This window comes from Stegostoma tigrinum, chromosome 17 (assembly GCF_030684315.1).
Source record: "Stegostoma tigrinum isolate sSteTig4 chromosome 17, sSteTig4.hap1, whole genome shotgun sequence".
Classification (NCBI taxonomy): domain Eukaryota; kingdom Metazoa; phylum Chordata; class Chondrichthyes; order Orectolobiformes; family Stegostomatidae; genus Stegostoma; species Stegostoma tigrinum.
Genome location: NC_081370.1, coordinates 13,788,511 through 13,805,111, shown reverse-complemented (window position 1 = coordinate 13,805,111; position 16,601 = coordinate 13,788,511). Strand labels below are relative to the sequence as shown.

Here is a 16,601-nt window from a genome sequence, read left to right as displayed (position 1 = left end):
CTGAGAGATTATACATGGCCCAATATCAGTGCAGATTGTGACAGGATTGCTGGAAATGAGGTGGGGTGGGAATATCTTTGCCCCATTGATTGTTTAAAATGGGATTTGCCTTTCTATTCATTTGCAGCTCATTAATATTTAAATAGTGTTGCTTTTAGTTGGTTTTATCATCATAAAAACATCAAAATGTCAGACTGTGTCGTCACCTTTCTTTTGGAGGGTGTTGTGGACAAGATTCTCTCTTTAAATCATTTCCACTTTCTACAGGGATGATAACTATATCGGCTTTAACCGGGGAACAGTTCACACCAGAGATTGCAAAACTCTTTTATTGGTTATTCTTGAGGTAATGAATCCAATATTGTCACACTGCTGCTGCACATGCACAGGGATAGTTTACAACAAAGTCTTCAGAATACAATAAATCTGGAAAGGCTAAAGTCCGACCGAGAAACAGGAAAAGGTAATGTGGAATACGAAATACATTTTGGGAGGTCAGTCAGTCATTTCTAGTCTCTTGCCTTGCAGCCATCCACCGAACAGCTCAATCCCATCGCATGGAATAGTCTTCTCCAGCAAACTCCTCACATCTTCCTGGGCTTTCGGCCGACTTGGTAATAGAAATAGACACTGATGAGGATGAAGAGACCTCGGCTCAATTGCAGTAGAGTCGCTCCCTGGGGTAGTGTTCCCTTTTCATACAGCGGGACAGTTGTAACTGGAAGAGGATGAAAGATTTCATTGTCAAGAAGAAAAATATACAAATTGCTGGGCTGGGAAATATAAGTACTAATCATTAATTTTCAAGATCAAGGGAGAGCCTAACAAATGCTTGGAGACCCAGTATTAAAAATGAGGGAATGTATACTAACAATGGTTCAGTGTCAAATGCACAGGGAGCGTATCACCGACAATGGTTCAGTATTAAACACAACCGGATATGTGATAGATTAGATTCCCTACAGTGTGGAAACAGGCTCTTTGGCCCAACAAGTCCACACCGCCCCTTGAAGCATCCCACCCAGACCCATCCTCCTATAACCCATACACCCCTGAACACTACAGGCAATTTAGCATGGCGATGGCCAATCCACCAAGCATGCACATCTTTGGACTATGGAAGGAAACCGGAGCATCCAGAGGAAACCCACACATACACGGGGAGAATGTGCAAACTCCACACAGACAGTTGCCTGAGAGTGGAATCGAACCCAGGTCCTTGGCGCTATGAGGCTGCAGTGCTAACCACTGAGCCAACGTCCCGCCCTAATGTGGTGTGTTAAAATGTGCCAGAAGTTATATCTAATAGTAGACAAAATAACAGGGCTTTCACCAACTTTGTGACGATGACTCCCTGAATATGATGAACACTGACTCCGACAGCAGTATGATTAGAAGGGTAAGACAGCGAGGGGACTCACCCTGTGCTAGATTTTCAAATGCTGCTGGGGCTGGAAACAGGTTTGGAACCAAGTTCCTATTAAGCGTCACCGGAATTTAGAATGGAATGTGATTTTCTAAGGGTGGCTGTGAAGTGGATTGAGAATGCTGCAGAACTCTTCAGTGCTGATCATGAAGGGTAATAATGGGCCAATACACATGGCTCAATGAGTCTGAAGTTAGTAGTGATCAGGGACAGAGATACTCCCAGTCTGAAACGCATCAGAGTATAGCTGGTGGACACAGGATTGGGGAAGCCATGACATGCTGGTCAGCTGATTAACAAGGGGCAACATTTTCACAAACAGTGGCTCAGAGTGGGCATCACTGGCACTAAGAGGTTGGTATTCCTCACCAGAGAGAGAGGTTTGAGCCAAGGGAAAGGCACCAGTCTTCGGGCATCACAGGAGCAGAAGAAATTGGCAGAGTAAGTTGCCAGTCAAAGGAATGCCAACTCAGAAATAAGAGGAAGTGATTCTGACATTGGACAGGTTATTGGGGCAGGACCCTGACCACGATGAGAATTGACAGCAGAGAGCGAGAAAGGCTGCCAGACCAGGAAGGCATTCCCATTACATTGCCTGCACCTCCCAGGAACTGGTTCCCATCAAATGAGAAAGTGTCCACGGTGTACGCTGTGTGGTTTTTCTGAGTTGACCTCAAACATTTCATGTCCTGGCTCCAAATGACCTTCGCCAATGCCTTAATGCAGGCAACTGAAAGCTGTGGCACTGCCTGTGACAGCCTCAGCTTGTGTGACACATCTTCCAGTGACAGTGGGCACAGAGACTAGTCACAGCTGCCATGCACCTTTACAAAAGGTTCTTCAGGTCAACATCCTGCACTCAGCTACCCTCCCTGCCTCCAAGACCATTGATCGTGCACCACACCTATTCCTGGGCCAAGTGTATTGAGAATAACATCAGAGACTTTTGCTGGCTGCCATTCCCAATCCATACGGAATGTCCAGCTCTGTGGGATGAGTGCTAGGTTGAGCTGGGGGGGTGATGGAGAGAGGTAATGGTGACAAAGGGTGCCATATGATCATGCAATGCCAATCTGTGCCAATGTGGAATTGGGTAAATTGTTGACACTATGTTGTTTCTCTGACTGGTCTACAGGGTGGGAAAGGAAAGCTGGCTCTGATGAAGAGATAATGGGAACTGCAGATGCTGGAGAATCCAAGATAACAAAGTGTGAAACTGGCTGAACACAGCAGGCCATGCAGCATCTCAGGAGCACAAAAGCTGACGTTTCGGGCCTAGACCCGTCATCAAATCCTCCTCATCCCATCCTAACTCTTCACAGCACCAGCAGGCTTGATGGAGCTCAACACAGGTTTCATCATTAATCCTTTCTGAACCATGATCTTATACAACAGAGGGAGATGCAAGGTACGAAGGGTGGGGGGTGGTCTGGGGACGAAGACAGTGGAGTTGTGGTCTGACAGGGCCAATGTATAAACAAAGAACAAGAGCAGGCCACTCGGCCCTACAAGCATGCTGTGCTATTCAATAAGATCAAGGTTGATCTGTTTTAACCTCAACCCTACATTCCTGCATATCCCCAATTATCTGTCATCCCATCAGTCATCCAGAATCTATCTATTTCTATTTTTAAAATGTTGAAGGATTCTGCATTCACTATCTTTTGAGAAAGTCTCAGAGAGATGAAAATTTTCTCTTCTCTGTTTGAAATGGGCATCCCTTATTTGTAAACTAGGAGCCCAATGTTTGCTGTGCTAATCAATTGATATTGTACTTCATGTTGTTGAAGAAGTGTTGTATACAAGAAAGAGAGTTCAACAAATTTTATTTCCAAAGAAATGTCTGATCAAACTGAAAGAATGATGCTGTTCACACAATGAATTTGATTCGTAGTGTGGAGGCTGGTAATGTTAACACACGTCTGGTGCAAATCACTTTCTGATTCTCACCCAGCAGCTCACAGGCTGTCTGTCCACACTCCGTAGGATTTACTGCCATCTTGTGGCTACTCTTCAGCACTGCCCCAGCATTATATAGTAATAGAGTCATACAGCATGGAAACAGACACTTCGGTCCAACTTGTCCATGCTGACCAGATGTCCTAAATTAATCTAGTCCCATTTGCCAGCATTTGGCTCATATCCCTCTATACCCTTCCATTCATGTATCCATCCCAATGCCTCTTAAATGTAATTTATCAGCCTCCACCACTTCCTCTGGCAACTCATTCCATACATGCACGCCTGTGTTTGAACATGTTGTCCCTTAGGTCCCTTTTAAATCTTTCCCCAATCACCTTAAACCTATACCCTCTAGGTTTGCGCTCTCCCACCACGGGAGAACAGACCTTGTCTATTCATTTTTTCCACAGTGACGATTTTCCACCAGAGACCTCTATAAGGTCACCTTAACGTTCCAGGGAAAATAGACCCAGCCTAATCAGCCTCTCCCCACAGTTCAAACTCTCCAACCCTGGCAACATCCTTGTAAATTTTTTCTGAACTTCAAGTTTCACAACATCTTTCCTACAGCAGGGAGCCCAGAACTGCATGCAGTATTCCAATTGTGTTGGAGGCTACTAACTAGGTACCATCACCTTCTATCTTCTATCTTTGAGTCAGTTCAGTCTCCAAATAGCTAGTTGTCCCTGTACTCTATGTGATCTAACGTTGCTAACCAATCTAGCATGAGGATCCTTGTTGAATGCCTTACTGAAGACCATATAGATCACATCCACCACTCTGCCCTCATCAATCCTCTTTGCTGCTTGTTCAAAAAACTCAATCAAGATAGTGAGAAATGATTTCCCAAACACAAAGACATGTTTTAGATTAGATTAGATTCTCTACAGTGTGGAAACAGGCCCTTCAGCCCAACAAGTCTACACCGCCCCTTGAAGCATCCCACCCAGACTCATCTCCCAAATAACCCACTCACCCCTGAACACTACGGGCAATTTAGCATGGCCAATCCACCTAGCCTGTACATCTTTGGGCTGTGGGAGGAAACTGGAGTACCCGGAGGAAACCCACGCAGACACGGGGAGAATGTGCAAACTCCACACAGACAGTCACCCAAGGCTGGAATTGAACCTGGGTCCCTGGCGCTGTGAGGCTGCAGTGCTAACCACTGAGCCACCGTGCCACCCCGATGTTGACTATTCCTAAATCAGTCCCTGCGTTTCCAAATGCATATAGATCCTGCCCATCAGGATTTTCTCCAACAAATTGCCCACCACTGATGCCAGGCTCACTAGTCCACAGTTCCCTGGCTTTACTTTACCACCTTTCTTAAATAGTGGCACCACGTTATCCAACCTCCAGTCTTCTGGCACCTCACCTGTGGCTATTGATGATATATCTCAGCAAGGAGCCCAGCAATCACTTCCCACGGAGTTCTAGGGTACACCTCATCAGGTCTTGGGGATTTATCCACCTTTATGTGTTTTAAGACATTCAGCACCCCCTCCCCTGTAATATGGATACTTTTCAAGGTATAGCTATTTATTTCACCATGTTCTCTATCTTCCATATCCTTCTCCACAGTGAGCACTGAGGCAAAATACTTGTTCAGTTTGTCTCCCATTTCCTCAGTTCACACATAGGCAGCCTTGCTGATCTTTAAGGGGTCCTATTCACTCCCTTGATACACTTTTGTGCTTAATGTATTTGTAGGATCCTTAACTTTGTTTTCCAAAGTTATTCCATATCCCATTTTTGCCCGCACGATTCCCCTCTTAAGTATAATTCTGCTGCCTTTATACTCTTCTGGGGAATCACTCGATCTCTGCTATCTATACCTGACATATGCATCCTTCTGAGATAATGGGAACTGCAGATGCTGGAGAATCCAAGATAATACAGTGTGACGCTGGATGAACACAGCAGGCCAAGCAGCATCTCAGGAGCACAAAAGCTGACGTTCCAGGCCTAGACCCTTCATCAGAGAGGATAAGCATCCTTCTTATTCTTGACCAACTTCTCTAGTCATCCAGCATTCCCTATAACTACCAGCCTAGCCTTTCACCCTAACAGGAACATACCGTCTCTGAACTCTCATTATCTCATTTTTAAAGGCCTCCCATTTTCTAGTCATCCCATTACCTGCGAACACCCACCTCCAATCGACTTTTGAAAGTTCTTGCCTAATACCATTAAAATTGGCAAGCCTACTTCTGCTCTTATATCGTATGGTCTAACGTCACTTGCCTGGATGGATACAACCCCAACAACACTCAAGAAGTTTGACACCATCTAGGACAAAGCAGGCCGCTTGATTGGCACTACATCCACAAGCATCCATTCCCACAATCAGACACTCAGTAGCAGCTGTGTGTACTGCCTACTCGATGCACTGCAGAAATTCACCAAAGATCCTCAGACAGCCCCTTCCAAACCCATGACCACTTCCATCGAGAAGGACAAGGGCAGCAGACACATGGGACAACCACCATCTGCAAGACTCCCCCCCACCCAAGCCACTCACCATCCTGACTTGGAAATACATCACTGTTCCTTCAGAGTCCCTGGGTTAAAATCCTGGAATTCTCTCCCTTATGACATTCTGGGTCTACCTACATTGACACGGACTGCAGTGGTGCAAGAAGACAGCTCAGCATCACCTTGTCAAGGACAGCTGGGGATAGGCAATAAATGCTGGTTCAGCTAGTGATGCCGACATCCAAGGAAGATGGAGGAGAGGATCGGGGTCAGTAGGACCATGAAGGGACAAAGAGATGGACAGGAGAAAAAGGAGCATGGGGATGGGGAAGCTGAAACTTGAATGGGGGTGGGGGCAACAAAAGGCCAGAGTATTCTGCGGCGCATGTCACTCCTTGCAGAGAAGCACTTTCATTGAGAACCCACCTATAAACTGCACTGTGAAATAACAGGCCTCTGTGAGGAGCGTCCACCGAATGATCAGCTTCTCGGCTGTGTATAAAGCATGCCACATGATCAGGGAAATACCTGCAGTAGAATGGAGAAGAACAGAGTCAAACTACTGGGCAGAGACAGCGCCAGCCTCACATGGGAGCTGTGGGAGCTCCTACCACACTATGTCCGTGACAGGGTGATAACATGCCCACCTCCCTCACCCACCACCTCCTCTGTCCTGCACACCTGCCCACCAGAAGCGCCGCAGGGGTGAAGCTCTCTTCTCTGGAGTTACAATGATATATTTCACACAGGGAACAACATAAGGAAAACAGGTGAGAGCGTGGGAGAGGGCCGGAAAATGAATGGATGGGGGAAGGAGATGAGAGAAGGAGAGGCTGGGAAAAGGAAAGACTGGGAGAAGGAGACACTGGGAGAAGGACAGGACAGGAAAGGCTTAAAGAGGAGAGGGATATGTAACGACAGAAAGGCTTATGGAAGGAACTCCGGGGGGCAAGTGAAGGAACAGTCACTGGGAATGAGCTGAAGGGAATGCAGATACCAGCTGGGCATAGTTCCCATGACTGGAATTGAAGGCCTGCTGAGAGGACAGGCCTAATATCCAGCTTTCAATCCTCTTACTCAAATAATCAATAAGTTGTGAAATTGTAGGCCACAGGCAGGTGAGAAACTGGTCGCGAGAGACAGAACCGTAACATTACACCTGTACTGCAGCAGGACCGAGTCCACACTGGGACCGGGACCCAGAACCACTGTTCAGGTAAGTTTCTGTGTGCTCTACAACTGACCTGATTTCAATCTGAGCTGTGAGAGACTCTCTGAAATGGCACTGACCGATGGGACAAAGGAGAGGAGTGGAACTAGTGTTTCAGAGTGTGGTTAAGAGACAGAAGCCAACAGATTTCATAAACACTTTGTCTAGGCTTTAAAACCTGAGAAAGACCCTCCAGGCCGGGTGTTAGGAGATCTGGTATTTATCCGGGGAGGAGAGTTTACAATTTCTGGGAATCGTGCTAAATGTGGGAGTTTAGGCAAATGTAGGAGACAGGCATTACTTTGTCCTGTTGTAGTCATTTTTGCAAGGGGCCTCTGTGATCCACGTATCGCTGTTAGATCTAACAGCGGGCCTCAGTGCACATCAGGCTTTGTTGAGAAGGCCAAGCAACAACAAGGTAAAAGCCTTTGCTCCCCCTGAGTCCATTAGCTGTTAATGAAACAGAGATGGCAGTCAGTGGAATGGCATGTTCCTCCTGTCAGATGTGGGAGATCAGTTGACTGTCCCTGGTGACTATGTCTGCAGGAAGTGTGTCCGACAACAGCTCCTCTCAAGCTGCATGGATCGGTTGGAGCAGCATTTGGGCGCTCTGAGGAGCATACAGGAGGCAGAGAGTGTGATAAATAGTAGCTACAGGGAAGTGGTCACACCACAGATACAGTCAGGTAGATGGGTAACCTCTAGCAGAGGTAGGCAGGGAGTGCAGGAGTCTCCTTTGGCTATCCCCTTCTCAAACAAGCATACTGTTTTGGCCTCTCAGGGGAAAAATAGCAGCTGCAGTCAGGTCTTTAGCATCACGCCTAGCTCTGCTGTAGAGTATGGCAAAGTCCAAGCGAGAAATTGTGATGGTGACTCCGTAGTCAGGGGGCCAGATAGGCGTTTCTGCAGTTGCGAGTGAGACTTCAAGACAGTGTGTTGTCTCCCTGATGCTAGTGTCAAAGAAATCTCAGAACGGTTACAGCAAATTCTTAAAAGGGGAACATGAGCAGCTGGAGGTCGTTCTATGCCTTCATACCAATGACATAGATAAACAAAAGGATGAGGTCCTGCAGAGTAGGGTAGGCTGGAGATTAAAAAGTAAGACCCCAAGGATTATTCCTGGTGCCACGTGCTCGTGACAGTAGGAATAGGAGGATAGGGCAGATGAATGCGTGGCTGAGGAACTGGTGCAGGGGACAGGGATTCAGATGTTTGGAACCTTGGGATCTCTTCTGGGGCAAAAGTGACCTGTACGAGAAGAACAGATTGCACCTGAACTGGAGGTAGACCAATATCCTGATGGGGAGATTTGTTAGAGCTACTCGGATGGGTTCAAACTAGTATGGCAGGGGTTTGGGACACAAAGCAGTATTGAGACAATAGAAAAGGTTGAGGCTGCTACAGAAGTTAAAGGGAGCAAGTTAAATAGACAGGGCAGGCAAGAGCACTGCAGAGAACAAGGGAAGACTGATGAATTAAAATGCATTTATTTCAATACAAGAGACCTGACAGGTAAGGCATGTGAACTCTGGGGTCCGTTGGGAACATGGGACTAGAATATTATAGCTTTACAGAAACATGGCTCAGGGAGGGGCAGGACTGGAAAATCAACGTTCTGGGGTGCAGATGCAATCCGAAGGATAGAAGAGGGGAAAGAGAGGAGGGTGAGTTGCATTATGATTAGAGATAACATTATTCATGTACTGAGGGAGGATGTTCCTGGGGATTGTCCAATGAAGTTATATGGGTGGAAGTGAGAAATAAAAGGGGCTGATTACTTTGATGAGATTGTACTATATGCTGCCCAACAGTGAGTAGGAAATCGAGGTGCAAATACGTAGGGAAACTGCAGATAGCTGTAAGAGTAACTGGGTTGTAATTGTAACTAACATAGACTGGGACTGCCATAGTGTTAAGTGTGTTCAAGAAAATTTTCTTAATCAATATGTAGATGCACTGACTCAAGAAAGGGCAAAACCCAACCTCCTTGGGAAATAAGGTGGGGCAAGTGATTGAGGTGTCAGTGAGGAAGCACTTTGGGACCAGTGACCACAATTCTATTAGTTTCAAAATAGTTAGGGGAAAGGATAGGCCTGGTCAACAAGTTAAAGTTCTAAATTAGGGCAAGGACAATTTTGACGGTATTAGATAGGAACTTTCAAAAGTTGTCTGGGGGAGACAATTCACAGGTGAAGGGATGTCTGGCAAGTGGGAGACTTTCAAAGGTGAGATATTGAGAGTTCAGGGACAGCATATTCCTGCTTGTGTGAAGGGTAATGCTGGCAGAGGTGGGGAATGCTAGATGACTAGAAAAAAAGCAGAATGCGTATGTCAGATATAGACATACTGGCTGGGATCGAATGACTCCGTTGAGGAATATCGGGGGTGTGGGAGTACATTTACGAGGGAAATCAGGAGGACAAAAAGGGGACACGAGATTGCTTTGTCATATAAGGTTAAGAATAATGCAAAGAGATTCTGCAAAGATTTAAATGGCAAAACAATAATTAGAGAGAGAATGGGACCCCTTAAAGATTAGCAACACCATCTACGTGTTGAGCTGCAGGAGATGGGTGAGCCCCTACAGGTCATGTTGCCCTGCTATAGGAAGGATGTTATTAAATTGAAAAGTGTTTACAATGATGCTACAAGGGTTTGAGTTATTACGAGAGGTTAGATAGGCTGGGACGTTTTTTTTTCCTGGTGTGTTGGAGGCTGAGGGATGACCTTACAGAGCTTTATAAAATCATCAGGGGCATAGCCAGGGTCTTTTCTCCAGGGTAGGGGAATCCAAAGCTAGACAGCATAGGTTTAACATGAGGGGTAAGGATTGAAAAGGGACTTAAGGATCAACTTTTTCACACAGAGGGTGGTGCGTATGTGGAATGAGCTGCCAGTGGAAGTGGTGAAGGTAAGTATAATTACAATATTTAAAAGACACTTGCTCAGGTACATGAATAAGAAAGGTTTGGTGGGATATGGGCCAAATGTAGACAAATGGGAGTACTTTAGTTTGGGAAACCTGGTCAGCATGGATGAGCTGGACCAAAGAGTCTGCTTCTGTGCCATTTGACTCTATGATTTTAAGTCTGCTGGGTGTCAACTTGGTGCCAACAATGCCCTGAAGGGCTCACATCAATAACTTGGGTCATTGACTACCCAAGTGTAACTAAAGGACAGTGTTCCTCAACCAGAACCAGATGTCAGCGAACCAGCTGGGAGCAGCTTGGAGAGGAGTTGGTGGAACTGAGCTGGGTGTTGTACATGTTTAATCTGCTTACGGTGGAATCATCTCACAACGTAGATGGTCTATGTGTGCAAGGCCTTTAAGGTGGGCAGCTCACTATGCTATTATTAATAATAAAATTAAGGTAGACTGCAGTTTGGACAGAGTTTAAAGGTGGATTACTCCCTACCAGACATTTGCAATGGGTTTAAGGTGAAATTCTCTTGGCACTATGATATATAATGGCTTTAAAGGCAGAGTGCTGTCTGCACAGTGTGTACAAGGGGTTTAAGGTGGACTACATCTGTAAAGTGCATGCAATAGGTTTAAGGTGGACTGCTGCCAGTACAGTGCATGAAATGAGCTTCAGGGGCACTGTTGCCAACAATACTTACTGAGAAGGGCCCCGCCATACAGTCTCACTGATATTTTAGTGCTTGTCCCGTCTTCATCGAAGACAACTTCATAGAGACGATCAGGAAAGATGAGAGCCTGAAACAGAGACACAGGCACAGTCACTGCTCACAGTTAGCGCAATATACCCAGCCCGAGCCTGTGCAAGACAGGCAGCAAAAGGGACAGGTCACAGCCATGGAGCAGGTATCCTTCCAGGAAATGGTAGCCACCAGGTACAAAGACAATCCCATTGAAAATGTGGAATTTCTGCTCACAGACTGTTAACAAACAACAGCGAGATTCCCAGGTTGTCAGTGTCTAGACAAACCTCAATGTTCATGGAAAACTACAAATGGAGAGACAGCAGCTGAGGAAAGGAGTTAGCAAGGGAGGGTGGAAACTCAAGAGAAGGGGAGGGAATCCAGGTTTGACAGGGTTTGAAGTAATACATAGCGCAAGTGAGGGAGAAGGTAGTGAGAAAGGGGAGATAGTGAGGGAGGTGGTAGAAAGGAAAGGCAGAGGTAGAGAGGGAGGGCGGAGGTTAGAGAGAGGGATAGAGGAAGTAGCAAGACAAATGGAAGGAGTAGGAGAGGGGGTGAGAGGAGGTAGAGGGGGAGGAAGGAGGTAGTGAGAGGGAAGGAGGAGGTAGTATGAGGCAAGAAGGAGCTAGTGAGAGGGTGGGAGGAGGGAAGGAGAAGGTAGTGAGAGGGAGGGAGGAGGTAAAGAGAGAGAGGGAGGAAGTAGGAAAGCAGGGAAGAGGAATGGAGTGGGAGGGAGGAGGTAGGAAGTGGGAGGGAGGAGGTAGGGAGGGTGGAGGTGGAGAAAGGCAGGGAAGAGATACAGAGAAGGAGGGAAGAGATGGAGAGAGGGACAGAGGAGGTAGGGAGTGAGACTGAGGATGTAGGAAGTGGAAGGAAGGAGGTAGAGATATAGAGGGAGAAAGTGGAGAGAGGGAGCAAAGACATGGGAAGTGAGAGTGAGGGCATAGGGATTGGGACAAAGGAGGTAGAGATAGGGAGAGAGGAGGTGGAGAGAGTGAGGGAAGTGGTAGGAAGTGACAGACAAGAGGTAGGGAGCGGGAGGGAGGAAATAGACATAGGGAAGGAGAGTGAGTTGATGAGCAAAACAACAGAGAATTGATTTGAATGCGGGTTGCTGGCTGTTTATGTGAAAATCAGGAACCCCAGGAATAGTGTCGGAAACTCTGGAATCAGGACCTACTTTAAAGGGCTCCTGAATCATCCCAGCATGGAGGAGATCCAGGCCATCAGGACAGATGTTAGCACAGCTTTTGGGAATCCTGGGTTTTATAAATAGAGGCACTGAGTACAATAGTAGGGAACCTTTGGTGGATCTTGGTAAAACTGGGATCACCCTACAAGTGGATTAGTGGATAATAGTTTGAGAAGTATGGCTGGGTCCTCAGGAAGGTGCAAAGGGTATTTACAAAAGGATCCAGGGATAAGGGGCTTAGCTCCACAATTAGATTTGGGAAGCGGTGGTTGTTCTTTCACAAAAGGAGTTTGAGGCTCGTTCAAGTAAGATTATGCGACGTCTACTTAAGGTAGACAAAGACAGGTTGTTCCAATTAGCTGTTTGCAGAGGGATTGAGGGTCACGGGTGAACAGTTTTGGGAAAAGCATGGAGCAAATTGAGGAAGGATATTTTTATGTAATGTGTGGAAAAGACCTGGAACACAGTAATCACCCGATGAAACAGGAACAGTCAGAATATTCAGCCAAATATGATCATGGCTGGTCAGTCTACATTTCAAATTCCACATTCCCATCAACACCCCAACAACCTTTGACGCATCTCACTAACAAAAATCTATCCATCTCTGACTTAAAATCATTCAACAGTTCCAATACCATACCTTCTAAGATACAAAGTCACACAAACCTCTAATAAAAAATGTTTGACTTCATCTTGTCCTCAAAGGGTAGCTCCTAATTTTGAAGCTAGTTCAAAATTAGGACTCAGCCACAATTTCCACTTTGTCAAGAACATTCAGGATCTTACAAACATTCATCAAATCACCCCTAACTCTTCTAAATTCCTGTGGAAACAATCTGAGCCTGTCCAACCAATGCTCAGAGGACAACCTATTCATTCCAGGGATTGAAATAAGAAACCTCCTCTGAACCACCACCTCCTCAAATAAGGAGAATAAGAACTGCACACAGTATTCAAGGATGAGCTCTCACTAATGCTCTGTATAAACAAAGGGTAGCACTGTATGAGCCCTCTTCGAATGGACCCGCAAACTGATTTTTCCGTAACTCCGGCTCTAAATCCCTCGGCACCTTAGAATTCCACAGTCATTCTTCAAGTAAATCATATTCAGCTTTTATATTCATTCTGTGAAAGTGCACAGCTTTACATTTTTCCACATTGTAACCCACTTGCCTGATTTTTGTTCATTTACTTAACCTGACTATTTGTCTGCAACTCCTTTTATGTTTTCTTCACACCACATGTTCCTCCCTATCTTGGTGTCATCTACAATGCCTTCACTTCCCTCAACTGAAAGGCATTGATGTCAATTGTTTTATTCTTGTTAATACCCTTCTCCTATACCAGGGCCTTCCATTTTCCATAACAACCTTTGATATGGCATCAAATGCCTTCTAAAAATCTAAGTATAGTCCATTTACTGGCTCCCCTTTATGTCTTTCTCATTCAAGGATCTCAAATAAAGTATTTAAATATGACTTCTCTTTGATGAAACAGTGCTGACTCATCTGATTATCACACATTTCTCAAAGTGCATGACAATAATCTCTTTAAAATATTCGATTCTAATAACTTTCCCAAGACAGACATCAAGCTAACATTTACTCCCAACTCTCATCCCACATCAATCAGCTGGATGTGCAAATTGACACACTTCAATGTTCTCTCCCTCATTTTTCTCCTGTATCCTGGCAGAGTCTGTATTCAAATTCTCAGATATTTTGGTGTTTCTGAGTGAGAAATGTAACATCTGAGCTTTCTGATCCAAGGCAAACAACTCAAACTGACTCACTCACTGATATTGCCTGTGCTCTCAAATCTAATCAAAATTTCTTCTGCAACATTTGGTATTCCTTATTAGTATTCCCTACTCTGCTGGATGTACCTATCTTGTAAATTATTAGCTGGTGATTTATTAAGTAATTAATGTACTGAGTTAAGTCAAGTAGCAGCCATGCTCCCCTCCCATCTAACAACAATCCCGATAGAGACAATGGGGTCTCCGCCACAGTTTTTTCCACCATGGCCGTGTCAGTGTGAATGAAGACTGAGTGTGGGTTCCTCCAACAAACCACAGGTTCCAAACTGATCATCCCTTCACCCACTCATACTGTATCATTGCTTCCTGCAGTGAGTAATTCTAAACAAGTGTAAACTCACCATTATGGCAACAACACTGAACATGACAGCTGACACCACTTGCCATATCCTATAGAGAATCAAACAGAGTGATTAATGCATTCAGAGTGACATGTTCAAAGGCAGTCTCACAAACTGTGAAAAACACGTAGGGACATATGTACCAGAATGATGTAAGCAGTGACAGCATAAACATATTGCAGTGAAATACAGTCACACACAGTCAGGTATGAGCCGTAACATGGAATCATATACATTCCTCACACACCCCTTGCCTGCTTCTTTCCCCTTTCCATGTCCTATTTCCTTCTGTTTCTCTTCCCCTTCACCTTCTCTCCATTCCCCTTCCTTTGCTTCCTCCCCTCCTCATCTTCCTTACTCCCATCCCTCTCCCCTCTCCCTCCTCCTTCCCCTCCCTTCCTGGCCAGGATAACTGATGATACTGGATAAATTTGATGAGTAATTAACCCAGGTCCAGTAGAGTCCAGAGATCGATAGTACTTGTAAGATCAGTGACCAATCCAGTCCATCGTCCCAGAGACTGGGACCACTGGTCTATAGCATTATCACTGTGGCAACACTTATTAACTGATCACATATTATTTTAATGCTAGACATTGTACCTGAGACCCAAAGGCTCTCGCATGGTGAATTTCATTTCATTTCCCAGCACTTGGCTAATCTGAAATAAAAAAGAGAATGAAGCAATGCAGGAGCATCCAAAGGATGAAAGTTAAATATGTACAACTCCATTAGTCATCTTACTTTCTTTGTGAATTTCTTTTGCCAGCCAAAAGGATAGCTTCTTGTTTGTGCCAGACACGATCTTTTAAACATATTACTTGTATTTGTGTGCACGTGCTTGATATCCAATTTTCATTATGTTTTTCTCAGGTTAGTTAGCAATAAAATTCTCTTCTTCTCACTCAAAATTGGATCTTTCATTTTCTAATGATCTACAAGTATGATAGCTCTCAAGCCTTCATTGGCACTGGGCTTGTCCTGAATAGGTACTGTTGTAGGAGTTGAGAGGTCCGAAGGGGTTAATGATCATGTCCCATTGTTGTATCCATCTATTATTTACTGGCGTCTCACACAGCCTGTGGGCGGAGACTAGGAGTTCTACTCATAGAGTCATTGAATCAAGAGATATACAGCACAAAAACAGACCCTTCAGTCCAACTCGTCCATGCCGACCAGAAATTCTAAATTAATCTAGTCCCATTTTCCATCTCTAGGAGGATCAAATGGACTGATACCAGCTCCCTAAGGTCCTGGTAAATACTGTCACGACCAGGTGGGAAGACAGAATCAACTCACCTCCTTTAAACCCTCCTCATTTAGTTACAAAATTTTTTTTCCCATTTCTTTTAGACACGTAGTTCACTAGAAAATGAAGGATCCAATTACGAAACTTTCCTTGGGTGAAAGTAGGAGGAATTTTATTACCAACTAATCTGTGGAATAAAATAATGAAAATCCAGCATCAAGCACACACACAAACATAGGTAATAAGTTTAAAAGAGAAAGTGTCTGGTACAGACAGAGAGAATAAACATCAAGCAGTTAAAGAGTCCTTGGAGATCTTGAGGTAACAGATTCTAAACCCGTGGTTATAGTTAAATGATTGGCTCATATCTTCAGCTGTAGCCAAATCTGTCAACATCTTTAGGTTCTTAGTGAATGTTGTTCCAGCAATTTACTTTTATGCCAGGCAATGCATTCTGTCATGATGAAAGAAACAGGCAGAGAGGGAGAGAGTTACATCTCTTATTGTCACAGGCTTTTTGTTTCTCCTCCTTCTTTCTGCTCTGCTGCTTCAAAACAATTATTGAAACATGGTTCAACGTTTATTCCTGAGTCTCGCTCTATTGCCTTCCCAAGGTGGCTAATTAGGAGGTGAGACCTCTCTTACCCAATATGTGAAATCATAATTCGAGTGTAAATTAAAAAGAAGGACATTTATTTTAATAACTAAAAAGGGAAGAAATGACAGTTAATGTTTCATGTTCAATGACCCTTCTTCAGAATCCTCAAACAACCCTCACCCAGTCCCACTCAGAGGGAGAGGAAGTACATATTACAAGGTGCCATCAATAGTCAATTTGGAAAATACCACAGATACCAAGTCTCTGTGGGCACTGGGTTGGTTCTTATTGAGTATTGGAACGTTGTGGGCATTGTCTGAAGGCGATTTCTGCATTCATCCCCTGTCAAACTGTGTGCGCGTGCGTGCACGCATGTGTGTGTGAGAGAGAGACGCCACCAATGTTTCCTGCATGTGTATTTGCGAGATGCAATTAATATTTACCTGGTTTTGACAGGTCATTGATTTTTTTGAGTGTTAATGATAGTGTAGCTGACTGTTTATTTTGATTTACTAATCTCTGGTGTGTTTTGTTTTTTTTTGCTCCAGCCAGCTCTCTTTTGTTTCCCTTGCCAGCAGAAGGCAACATGCTCTTGATTGTGCCAGTTTAGTGCTCCTGCTGTGCCAGCCGGTGCATCTGTTCAACTTCCCTCTGTCAGCA

General features: G+C 44.8%; 1 protein-coding gene across 6 annotated transcripts in view; it reads right to left on the bottom strand.

The window, feature by feature from the left end:
- Nucleotides 1-315: 315 nt before the first annotated feature.
- Nucleotides 316-16,601, bottom strand: part of LOC125459570 (tumor protein p53-inducible protein 11-like) — a 147,186-nt gene continuing 130,900 nt past the window's right edge. For all 6 annotated transcript variants that reach the window (XM_059651986.1, XM_048546172.2, XM_048546174.2 and 3 more), the window contains exons 3-7: nt 14,697-14,755; nt 14,095-14,143; nt 10,698-10,794; nt 6,293-6,394; nt 316-718 (exon numbers count right to left, since the gene is read on the bottom strand). In XM_059651986.1, coding sequence (XP_059507969.1) covers nt 585-718; nt 6,293-6,394; nt 10,698-10,794; nt 14,095-14,143; nt 14,697-14,755 — 441 coding nt within the window. In that variant the 3' untranslated portion in view covers nt 316-584. The remainder of the gene's footprint in view (nt 719-6,292; nt 6,395-10,697; nt 10,795-14,094; nt 14,144-14,696; nt 14,756-16,601) is intronic.